Below are 12,320 nucleotides of genomic sequence, written 5' to 3'. Positions count from 1 at the left end.
TCTATGCCCCAAATTGGGACAATGCGGGTTTTATGTGGCGTATGCTGGGCCGCATTTTGGATCTAGAGACAGGGGGCCTGATACTGGGGGGGGCCTTTAACACAGTGCTGGATCTCCCATTGGATCGATCCATATCCAGGACGGGCAGGAGGCCTGCGGCGGCTAAGGCGTTGAGGGGGTTTATGGACCAGATGGGAGGGGTGGATCCTTGGAGGTTTACGAGGCCGAGGGCCAGGGAGTATTCATTTTTTTCCCATGTGCATAAAGCCTATTCCCGGATCGATTTTTTTTGTCCTGAGCAGGGGGCTGATTTCGAGGGTGAAGGATGTTGAGTATTCGGCCATAGTCATTTCGGACCATGCCCCGCACTGGGTAGACCTTGAGCTGGGGGAGGAGAGGGACCAGCGCCCGCTCTGGCGCCTGGAGGTGGGACTGCTGGCGGATGAGAAGGTGGGCGGACGGGTTCGGGGGTGTATTAAGAGGTACTTAGAGGCCAATGATAATGGGGACGTCCGGGTGGGGACGGTTTGGGAGGCATTGAAGGCGGTGATTAGAGGGGAGTTGATTTCCATCCGTGCCCATAGGGAGAGGGGAGAGCAAAGAGAGAGGGAGAGTTGGTGGGGGAGATGGTGAGGGTGGGCAGGAGATACACGGAGGCTCCGGAGGAGGGACTGTTGGGGGAGCGACGTAACCTGCAGGCCAAGATCGACTTGCTGACCACCGGAAAGGCGGAAGCTCAGTGGAGGAAGGCACAGGGTAGCGGTGTACGAATATGGGGAGAAGGCGAGTAGGATGCTGGCGCATCAGCTACGTAAATGAGATGCGGCCAGGGAGATTGGTGGAGTGTCGGATAGGGGAGGCAATATGGTGCGAAGTGGGGTGGACATTAATGGGGTCTTCAGGGACTTTTATGGGGAACTGTACCGGTCCGAACCACAGGTGGAGGGGGGGGAATGGGGCGCTTCTTGGATAGGCTGAGATTTCCGAAGGTGGAGGAGGGACAGGTGGAGGGGCTGGGGGGCGCCAATTGAGCTGGAGGAGCTGGTCAAAGGGATAGGCAGCATGCAGTCGGGGAAGGCGCCGGGACCGGATGGGTTTCCGGTCGAATTTTACAAAATGTATGCAGACCTGTTGGGCCCCCTATTGGTTAGGACCTTTAACGAGGCAAGGGAGGGGGGGGCTTTGCCTCCGAACATGTCACGGGCGCTGATTTCCTTGATCCTTAAACGAGACAAGGACCCCCTACAGTGTGGATCATACAGGCCGATCTCGCTGTTAAATGTGGATGCCAAGCTGTTGGCGAAGATCTTGGCCACAAGGGTAGAGGACTGTGTGCCGGGGGTCATTCATGAGGACCAGACAGGGTTTGTCAAGGGAAGGCAGCTGAACACCAATATACGTAGGCTTCTGAATGTTATAATGATGCCGGTGGTAGAAGGGGAGGTGGAGACAGTGGTAGCATTAGACGCGGAGAAGGCCTTTGATAGGGTTGAGTCGCGGTACTTGTGGGAGGTGCTGGAAAGGTTTGGGTTCGGGGAGGGGTTTGTCAGTTGGGTGAGGCTGCTATATGAGGCCCCGATGGCGAGCGTAGCCACGAATAGGAGGAAATCGGAGTACTTTCGGTTGTACCGGGGGACGAGGCAGGGGTGTCCCCTGTCCTCTTTGCTTTGGCAGTTGAGCCCCTGGCTTTGAGGGAGTCGAGGAATTGGAGGAGTCTGGTGCGGGGGGTGGAGAGGAGCACCGAATGTCATTATACGCAGATGACTTGTTGCTTTATGTGGCGGACCCAGTGGGGGGAATGCCGGAGGTGATGCAGATCCTTAGGGAATTTGGAGGCTTTTCTGGGTACAAGCTCAACCTGGGTAAGAGTGAGCTGTTCGTCGTGCACCCGTGGGATCAAGAGGAGGGGATTGGTAGGCTCCCGCTGAAAAGGGCGGGGAGGAGCTTTCGGTACCTGGGAGTCCAGCTGGCTAAGAGCTGGGGGGCCCTTCACAAACTTAACCTCACTAGGCTGGTGAAGCAAATGGAGGAGGAGTTCGAAAGATGGGACATGTTGCCGCTGTCGCTGGCGGGCAGGGTGCAGTGCATCAAGATGACGGTGCTCCCAAGGTTTTTGTTCCTGTTCCAGCGCCTCCCCATCCTTATCCCGAAGGCCCTTTTTAGGAGGGTCAATAGGAGTATTACGGGATTTGTATGGGCGCATGGGACTCCGAGGGTGAGAAGGGTGTTTTTGGAGCGGGGCAGGGATAGGGGGGGGCTGGCGTTGCCCAACCTCTGTGGGTACTACTGGGCTGCCAGCGCAACGATGGTGCGTAAGTGGGTAATGGACGGGGCAGGGGCAGCATGGAAGAGGCTGGAGATGGCGTCCTGCGTGGACATGAGCCTGGAGGCGCTGGTAACGGCGCCGTTGCCGCTCCCTCCAACGAGGTATACCACGAGCCCGGTGGTGGCGGCTACCCTCAAAATTTGGGGGCAATGGAGACGGCATAGGGGGAGGTGGGGGGCTCGATGGAGTCCCCGATACGGGGGAACCACCGGTTTGTTCCAGGGAGCATCGATGGCGGGTTTCTGGGCTGGCACAGGGTAGGTATTAGGAGGTTGAGGGACCTGTTTGTGGATGGGAGGTTCGCGAGCCTGGGTGAGTTAGAGGGGAAGTTTGGGCTCTCCCCAGGGAACATGTTTAGGTACATGCAGGTTAGGGCGTTTGCCAGGCGGCAGGTGGAGGGGTTCCCTCTGCTGCCCCACGTGGGGTACGGGACAGGGTGCTCTCGGGGGTGTGGGTTGGAGGGGGGAGGATTTCGGACGTGTACCACGTCATGCAGGAGGTGGATGAGGCCTCGGTGGAGGAGCTGAAGGGTAAATGGGAGGAGGAGCTGGGTGAGGAGATTGAGGAGGGGACGTGGGCGGATGCCCTGGAAAGAGTGAATTCCTCCTCTTCCTGTGCGAGGCTTAGCCTCATACAGTTCAAGGTGCTGCACAGGGCCCACATAGCCGGGACGAGGATGAGTAGGTTTTTCGGGGGCGAAGACAGGTGTGCTAGGTGCTTGGGGAGCCCGGCGAACCACGCCCATATGTTCTGGACATGCCCAATGCTGGGAGAGTTTTGGAAGGGGGTAGCAAGGACGGTGTCGAGGGTGATAGGATCCAGGATCATTTGGGGTTGTAGTGGAGCCGGGAGTGCAGGAGGCGAAAGAGGCCGGTGTTCTGGCCTTTGCGTCCCTAGTAGCCCGGCGGAGGATCTTGCTCTAATGGAAGGATGTGAGGCCCCCAAGCGTGGAGGCCTGGATCAATGATATGGCGGGGTTCATCAAGTTGGAGAAGGTGCAATTTGCCCTGAGGGGATCAGTACAGGGGTTCTTTAGGCGGTGGCAGCCTTTCCTGGACTTCCTGGCAGAACCGGGGGGGGGGGGGGGGGGGGTTTGTTTCGGGGGAAGGGAGAAATGTGTATTTGTGTTTATTGGATATGCCGGGTGTTTATCTATCTCTCCTTTTTGTTGTTACTTTGGGGGGGGGGGGGGGGTTGGGTTTTGGGGGTTAGTGTGTTTTTCTGTTTGTTGTTGTTAATATTGTTTTCTTGTTATTTTCTGTTTTGGATATGTTTTTGAAAATCTCAATAAAAATTATTTAATTAAAAAAAATAAAACATGTAGTATTCTGAGTTTTAGCACACTGTTTAGTGGCTGTTTAGCACACTGGGCTAAATCGCTGGTTTTGAAAGCAGACCAAGCAGGCCAGCAACACGGTTCGATTCCCGTACCAGCCTCCCCGGACAGGCGCCGGAACGTGGCGACGAGGGGCTTTTCACAGTAACTTCATTTGAAGCGTACTCGTGACAATAAGCGATTTTCATTTTTCATTTCATTTATTAATAAGGATATAGAGTACAAAAGCAAGGAGGTTATGCTGAATTTATACAAGATACCAATTAGATCTCAGCTGGAGTATTTTGTACAGTTCTGGGCGCCACACCACAGGAAGAATGTAAACGTATTGGAGAGAGTGCAGAAGAGGTTTACAAGAATGGCTTCAGGGATGAGAAACTTCAGTTATGACGATAGATTGGAGGGGTTGAGACTGTTCTCCTTGGAGAGAAGAAGGCTAAGAGGAGATTTGATAGAGATGTGCAAAATCATGAGGGGGCTGGACAGAGCAGACAGGGAAAAACTTCCTGCTCTTTAAAGGGTCAAGAATGAGAGGGAACAGAGTTAAAGCGATTTGCAAAAGAAGCAAATGTGATGTGAAAAAAACTTTTTCACCCAAGTAGCTCAGCTCTGGAATGCACTGCCTGGAAGTGTGAAGGGGGCAGGTTTAATCGTGGCATTCAAGAGGGCATTGGGTGATTATTTGAGTAGAAACGATGTACAGGGGTACAGGGAAAAGGCAGGGGAATAGAACTAAGCCATGAGAGCTAGCACAGACAGGATAGGTTGAATGGTCACTTTGGTGCTGTAACAATTCTGTGACTTTTAATCTGCCTATTAACACCTACTCTAGACCAAGCCTTTGTTTCTTCATATAATAATAATAATTGCTTATTGTCAAACTACCGCCATAGCCACTTGCTTTGCCTTTTGTTCCATGACATCTTTGGTATTTAATTTCCCTTGTCCTTTTGTAGCTCCCCTCCTCCCACTTTTTCAACAGCATAGAACCCATTACAATTCTGCCTCTCTTCAGTTCCGCAAAAGAGGCATATTAGTCTGGAACATTAACTCTCTTTCGCTCGGGCAGCACGGTGGCCTAGTGGTTAGCACAACCGCCTCACGCCGCTGAGGTCCCAGGTTCGATCCCGGCTCTGGGTCACTGTCCGTGTGGAGTTTGCACATTCTCTCCGTGTCTGCGTGGGTTTCGCCCCCACAACCCAAAAATGTGCAGAGTAGGTGGATTGGCCACGCTAAATTGCTCCTTAATAGAAAAAAATAATTGGGTAATCTAAATTTTTTTTTAAAACTCTCTTTCGCTCTGGACAGCATGGTGGCCCAGTGGGTTAGCATTGCAGCCTCACGCGCCAAGGTCCCAGGTTCGATCCCGGCTTTGGATCACTATCCTTGTGGAGTTTGCACATTCTCCCCGTGTTTGCGTGGGTTTCGCCCCCACAACCCAAAGATGTGCAAGGCAGGTGGATTGGCCACACTAAATTGCCCCTTAATTGGGAAAAATGAATTGGGTACTCTAAATTTAAAAAAAATCTCTCTCTCCACAGATGTTGCCAGAACTATTCCATTTTTCTAGCACTTTCTGTTTTTGTTACCAGTGGTGTAACTGTTTATGTTTTGTGTCTGTTATCCCAGTCTCTTCATGAATTCCATGATGATTTATTCCCTGACACTCTTGGTAAAACTCCTTCAATGTCTGCGCTGGACTGGTTCAATGGATCTGATGAGCAGGTCAGTATCATCCTCGCTCGGTTTGTCTGTCTTAATTGGTCTCATTTTAAAGAATATTTATTGAGATTTTACATTTTAGAGAATAATGCAAGTTACAAAATAATACATTGTCATAAGCAAGGAAAGAAAAAAGAGGCTCTCCTACATGAGTACAGAATGAAACAGAAGAACAATATCACAAAAAGCTCCGTACAATCATTAGACAGAACTAGATACTCTTATTACCCCACCTTAGACCAAGGGAGAAACAGGATAGGATCATGAAAATATGGCAAAATGGTGCACACCCTCCCACGCTGCACAACCCCGTAATCATCAAAGGAAATCAGGATTATCTTCCTGCGCCTTGATCGGATGCGCACCAACTTTAAAGATAAAATTGCCACAGTCCCAAATGACCATAGGCTGCTTTCCCCTTTGAGGGGGAGAGCTAACTGATGGTGATTTAACCTGAGGATCACCATACTTCAGGCGAGAGGCAAGGTTGAGAAGGCAGGGCCTTGATGAATAACCTGAGCCGGTACGGGAATTGAACCCACACTGCTGGCCTTGCTCTGCATCGCAAACTAGCTATCTAGCCAACTGAGCTAAACCAATGGACATCCCCCTCAACTTCAGCAGCGCCAATGACCCATCACAGCCTTCTCTTTCTGGATATCAGGCACATAGAATTTACAGTGTAGGAGGAGGCCAATCGGCCCATCGAGTCTACAACGGTCCTTGGAAAGAGCATCCTACCTAAGCCCACACCTCCAACCAATTCCCGTAACCCAGTAATGCCACCTAACCTTTTCTCAGGGTGGTGAGCATCTGTAAATTACCAGAGGCAGTAGTAGAGGCGGGTACAATGTTTTCCTTTAAAAAACAGTTAGACAGAGCAGCGTGGTGGTGCAGTGGGTTAGCCCTGCTGTCACACGGCGCTGTGGTCCCAGGTTCGATCCCGGCTTGGGGTCACTGCCGCGTGGAGTTTGCATATTCTCCCCGTGTCTACGTGGGTTTCACCCCCACAACCCAATGATGTGCAGAGTAGGTGGATTGGTCACACTAAATTGCCCTTAATTGGAAAAAAAATGAATTGGGTACTCTAAATTTTAAAAAAAACAGTTAGAAGGGCTGGGTGGGTATAGAGGGATATGGGCCAAATGCGGCAAGTGGGACTAGCTTAATGATAGAAACTGGGCGGCATGGACAAGCTGGGCTGAAGGGCCTGTTTCCATGCTGTAAACATCTATGACTATGACTCTGTGACATCACGTGACTCCTCTCAGTCTCTCTCTTAGTTGGTGTTTCTCTCTCTCTCCCTTCCTCTGTCTTGGTACCTCTCTCACTCTATTCCAATCTCTCTTGTCACATGCACTCACTCTGTGCAGTTACCTATTTATGCTCCGTGCCTTCACCAGTTGCTGTAACTGCTGTGTTTGTCCCTGTAGGTACCAATAGTTTCTTTACACCCAGACAAACGGACCAGGCAGAGTTTCATCTCCAGCGTTGTGCCCAGCCTGAAGGAACCTTCAACACAATTGCGAGAACAAGCTCCAAGGGAAAAGAAAGAAATGGAAGAAGTGCCTTGGGAAACGGGAAAACCAGTAAGGAGTATTTCAACCAGTGGGAGCTAATGGGTTTCCCAAACTGCTCCTCTAAGATGATGGTATACTGATTAGTCACCATTCTAGGATGAATAAGTTGTTCTTCCAAACCATTTGATTATTTCAGACAGATGCAGATTTGGAGCAGGAATACATTCCCACTGTCACAGAGTAGCCAACAGATTTTGCCCTTCAATTAAACTACAATAAAAATCGGACTTGTGCCCCTACCAGACTTAGCACAAAATCAGAGCCACCCATTGCATGTGAAAGACTCCTGCTTGAGAGGCAGTGAGCGAGCAGTTAGAATAGTAGTGGCATAGTTTAAATGGGGCAGAATGGGGTGGCGGGGAGAGGATAGATGCACACGGAAATTATGCTTCCAGGTTGTCTTGGCTGAGATTCTCAGGGTCTGTCATTGAACAAAATTTTTAAATTCAAATCGTGGCAGTTTAATGTAAACTGTGGGCACAGATGTCTTCACACACAGTTGTAGAGTTTAAAAAAAATATTAATGGGATTTGGTTGCATCAGCATTTCTTGCCCATGGTTAATTGCCCTCGAGAAGGTGGTGATTAGCTGCCTCTTCAAGTGCTGCAATCCATGTGAGGTAGCTACACCTCCAGTGCTGTTGGGGAGAAGCCAAGGAGAGGCAGTGGTGGAGCAGTACTGTCACTGGTCTAGTAATCCAGAGACTCCGAGTAATGCTCTGGGGACTTGGGTTCAAATCCAATTGGAATGGGAATTTGAATTCAATTTTAAAAATCTGGAATTTAACAATAAACCTACTGACACCACGACATTGTCATCAAAATAATAGGGCGGCACGGAGGCGCAGTGAGACATATCAATCACTTCTCTAAAGTTTCATAGTTCATTCTAACCCTCCAACATTTTTGCACAATTTCTGAACTGTCTCAAACCAGTTCTCAGCAGAATTTGAATGGTCTTTGGCAAACTGTTCACTTGCCTTTCTTCCAACTACTACATCTTGTGTAGTATCATTGACCAGCATTTTAAAATCATGGTCTTTGGCCATTGACTCAGAAAGATCACGTTGCAATTTCACACTTTCCAATTTTGCAAGTACTTTAGTTGTTTTCCTATTGTCCATTACTGACTTTGATACATCAGTAATATTATTTGAATCAGTTCTTTGCTCAACTGAATCAGTATTCAACGATGCGCTTTATTCACAGGAACAGTTTCAAATTGCGACACTCCGTACCACACATCTGCTTCATTTCCTCCATTTTCTTTGAAGTTCTAAAATTTCGTTGTTCTTCTCACAACAAAGTTCCAACAGTTTGTTAGATTTCCTGTTGTTTTAATAGGGCGGCACGGCGGTGCAGTGGTTAGCACTGCTGCCTACGGCGCTGAGAACCCAGGTTCAATCCTGGCCCCGGATCACTATCTGTGACAAAGTTTGCACATTCCCCCCCCCTCCCTTATCTGCGTGGGATTGCCCCTTAATTGGAAAAAAATAATTGGGTGCAATAAATTTATTTTTAAAAAGTGCTGTGAGGGAGGGATTTTCAGGATTTTGACCCAAGAACATCAATAAACTTCCACATCAGTGTGTTAATCCCAGTTGGTGTTATAACTGGATAGGAAAGGGGCAGCACGGTGGCGCAGTGGTTAGCATTGCTGCCTCACTGCACCAAGTTCGATCCTGGCTCTGGGTCACTGTCTATGTGGAGTTTGCACATTCTCCCCGTGTTTGCATGGGTTTCGTCCTCACAACCCAAAGATGTGCAGGGTAGGTAGATTGGCCACGCTAAATTGCCCCTTGATTGGGAAAAAATGAATTGGGTACTCTAAATTTATAATAAAATAAATAAATAACTGGGCAGGGAAGATCCCAGAATGGAAATCTGGCTCAAAAGATGGTAGCTTTTTAAAATAAAACATGGAGGAACCGATTCACAGGACCACTAATTATTTGTAACAACAAGGAAAGGGCGGCATGGTGGCGCAGTGATCAGCACTGCTGCCTCATGGCGCTGAGGACCCAGGTTCGATCCCGGCCCCAGGTCACTGCCCTAGTGGAGTTTGCACATTCACAACATAACTGCCTGGCTCTCACCCCCACAACCAAAATATATGTGCAGGGTAGGTGAATTGGCCGAGCTAAATGGCCCCTCAATTGGAAAAAAAAATTGGATACTCTAAATTTATTTAAAAAAAAGAAAAAACATTCTAACAAGGAAAAACATTTACTAAACATGAAAAGTTGGATTATTATAAAGTATTCCATTATCGCAGTTTAAGAATTACACACGATTTAAGAATTAAAGATTAACGTGAATTGCAAAATATATCTTGAGCTACAAAGGTCTCATTGTGACTGTGGTCAAATGCACACAATCAGCTCTAAACCCAAGTGATGTCTGTGGATGTCTCCTCAGAATCCCTCCAGATGATGATCACATGAGAGTTTCCAAACTCCACTCCAAAATACATGTTTTAAAATCTTCTCTCGTGATAATGCTTTCCCTTAATGGTTTGCATTTCGAAGTCCAGTCCAGGTTTGACACCAACCCCTTTAGGTTTCCTTTGTCTTAACTGCTTGTACACAAACTCTAAGATTCAACGATTAATTTCCATAGTTATATCAAGTCGCGTTCCACAGGCTTTAGTAAAATCGCTCAAACCTGAAAATCACTTCAGATATCTTTCTGGTGTCACAGCCTTCTTCTCAGCTGGGTCTGTCATTACTGAACAGTACATTGTTCTAGTGCCTTTAACCTCAGATTTCTTGGAAATTTCTCTTAATTCCTTTCACTTCCATAACTAGCTGCTCTTCAAATCTCTGCACTTGTTTTCGTACCCATTACTCTATGGTATAGATTTTCTTCTATCAAGGCTGAAAGTGCTGTTCTCTCTCCAGCCTTCTATCTAAACCAACACTTGTCGCAGAACTGAGAGCGCTGCCTCCTCTCTCATTACCTATCTTCAACTGCAATCAAATTAGCTAATTAAAAGTTGAAAGCTTCTCTACCGTACAAGTTCCCAGTTGCTAAGCAACCCCCACATGCTTATGCCTTTTATTCTTCTTGCTTTAGCCCTCTCTAAGCACAATAGAAACACAGTTGGAGGGCAACACAGTGGTGTAGTGGTTAGCACTGCTGCTTACAGCACTGAGGACCCCGGTACGATCTCAGTCACTGTCCATGTGGAGTTTGCACGTTCTACCCACGTGTCTGCGTGGGTTTCACCCCACAACCCAAAGATGTGCTGGTAGATGGATTGGCCACAATAAATTGCCCCTTAATTGGGGAAAACAAATTGGATACTACAAATTTTTTTAAAACTGTTTTTAAAGGAAACACAATTGGAATTTAACTAACCACTACACATACATACACCTTTTGTCCAACATGAATCTAACTATGGGTTTTACCCTTCCAGGCACAGAAACATTAAATTAAATCCACTTGAAACTATAACTTATTTCTAATGTTTACCAGTACAAATATAATTCCCAGTAATTACTTTTAGTTTCCTGATACCTCCCCCTTTGAAAGAAATAAATCTTCTCAATCATGGCGACTTCTTTACACAGGTGTTACATCCACTTTATACAAACTTAAAATGACAAATATCTATCCACATAACTTATTACATCATACAAATACAGTTCTCTTGGCTCACAATTTCACATCATGTTATATAATTATAGTGATTTCACTAAAACAAAGATAATACCTTTAACACCGTCATCATAATATATACATTGTAACATTATAATTCTCAAGTCTTGTATTTCTTTTTCTTCTGGTTTCCAGTTTATTATGATCTCAGAGCAGACCCCAAGAGTGGCTAGGAAACTGGACAGAAACCCCAATATTTTATTGTAATTTTGTAAGACTGTGAGGAAAGGATACCTCACTCCAGGAGCGTTTGCATAAAGAAATAGGGATGTGATATTTTAAAAACAAACTTTATTACTAACGCAGAAAAATATCTTTAACGTCACACAAGTGCAGCACAGTGGCACAGTTGTTGGCACTGTGCCTCACAGCACCAAGGTCCCAGGTTCGATTCTGGCTCTGGGTCACTGGCCGTGTGGAGTTTGCACATTCTCCCCGTGTGTGCGTGGGTTTGGCCCCCACAACCCAAAGATGTGCAGAGTAGGTGGATTGCCACGCTAAATTGCCCCTTGATTGGAAAACAACCTCCCTAAATGTCGGAAAGACCAAGGAACTGATCTTCGACTTCAGGAAGCGTAGCACGACACACTCTCCTGTCTGCATCAACGGCTCCGAAGTGGAGATGGCTTTAAGCTCCTGGGGGCCACCATCACCAACAGTCTGACCTGATCCATTCACGTTGATGCAACAGTCAAGAAAGCTTCCTACGGAAGCTAAGGAAATTTGGCATGTCTGCATCGACTCTCTCAAACTTCTATAGATGTGCGATAGTGAGCATCCTGTCCGGCTGCATCACAGCCTGGTATGGCAACTGCTCAGTCCAAGATCGCAAGAAAATGCAGAGTGTGGTGAACTCAGCCCAGCGCATCACAGAAGGTTGCCACCCACACATTGAAACTGTCTGCACCTCCTGCTGTCTCAGGAAGGCAGACAGCATTATCAGAGACCCCTCCCACCCAGGCATTGCCTTCTTCCAGACCCTTCCATTAGGCAGAAGTCTGAAGACCCGCAGATCCAGACATAGGAACAGCTTCTTCCCCACAGCTACAAGACACCTCAATGGCTCTCACCTCAGACTGATCTGTTCCCTGTAAGAACACTATTCACGACGCCCTATGCTGCTCTTGCTCATGTATTTGCTTTGTTTGGCCCCTTGTTCTGCACGAACCAATCACTGTCTGTCGCTGTACCATTTGTCAATGTTCTCTGTTGATTATTCTCTTTGTTTACTATGTACATACTGTGTACGTTCCCTCAGCCGCAGAAAAATACTTTTCACCGTACTTTCGTACATGTGACGATAAATCAAATCAAAATCAATCAAATAAAATGAATTGGGTACTCAAAAATTTTTTCTTTAAAAATCACACAAGAAAATAGCTTATAATGATCCCTTAAACAATGTACAGTGAATACATACCCTTACTGCTATCTTTATTCCAACTCCAACAACAAAAAATAACCATTTAATCCACTGTTAAAATATCATTAGCACTCAGGAATACTTGCTTTACGGAGATGTTCTTTGAGAATGAGAGATCTTGTGCCATCGCTTTAAAGAAAAGCTCTGAAACCTGTAAGAACCATGCAGACACTCTTGGCTGTATGTCTTCAGAAGATATTTTTCAGATTGTTTAAGCTTCCCCTTGTTTTCAGACAAGTCTGCACTGGTTGAAAAGACTTTTAATCTCTTA

At 47.1% G+C, this 12,320-nt stretch overlaps 1 protein-coding gene across 1 annotated transcript in view; it reads left to right on the top strand.

Moving 5' to 3' along the window:
- The window catches only part of coro7 (coronin 7), a 177,975-nt gene that overhangs the window by 143,212 nt on the left and 22,443 nt on the right, over window positions 1–12,320 (top strand). The window contains exons 14-15 of the mRNA XM_038820896.1: window positions 5,292–5,387; window positions 6,818–6,973. Of these exons, the coding sequence (XP_038676824.1) occupies window positions 5,292–5,387; window positions 6,818–6,973 (252 nt within the window). The remainder of the gene's footprint in view (window positions 1–5,291; window positions 5,388–6,817; window positions 6,974–12,320) is intronic.

This window comes from Scyliorhinus canicula, chromosome 15 (assembly GCF_902713615.1).
Source record: "Scyliorhinus canicula chromosome 15, sScyCan1.1, whole genome shotgun sequence".
Lineage (NCBI taxonomy): Eukaryota > Metazoa > Chordata > Chondrichthyes > Carcharhiniformes > Scyliorhinidae > Scyliorhinus > Scyliorhinus canicula.
The sequence above is the reverse complement of the archived record's forward strand: the minus strand, read 5'-3'. Positions and strand labels throughout refer to the sequence as shown.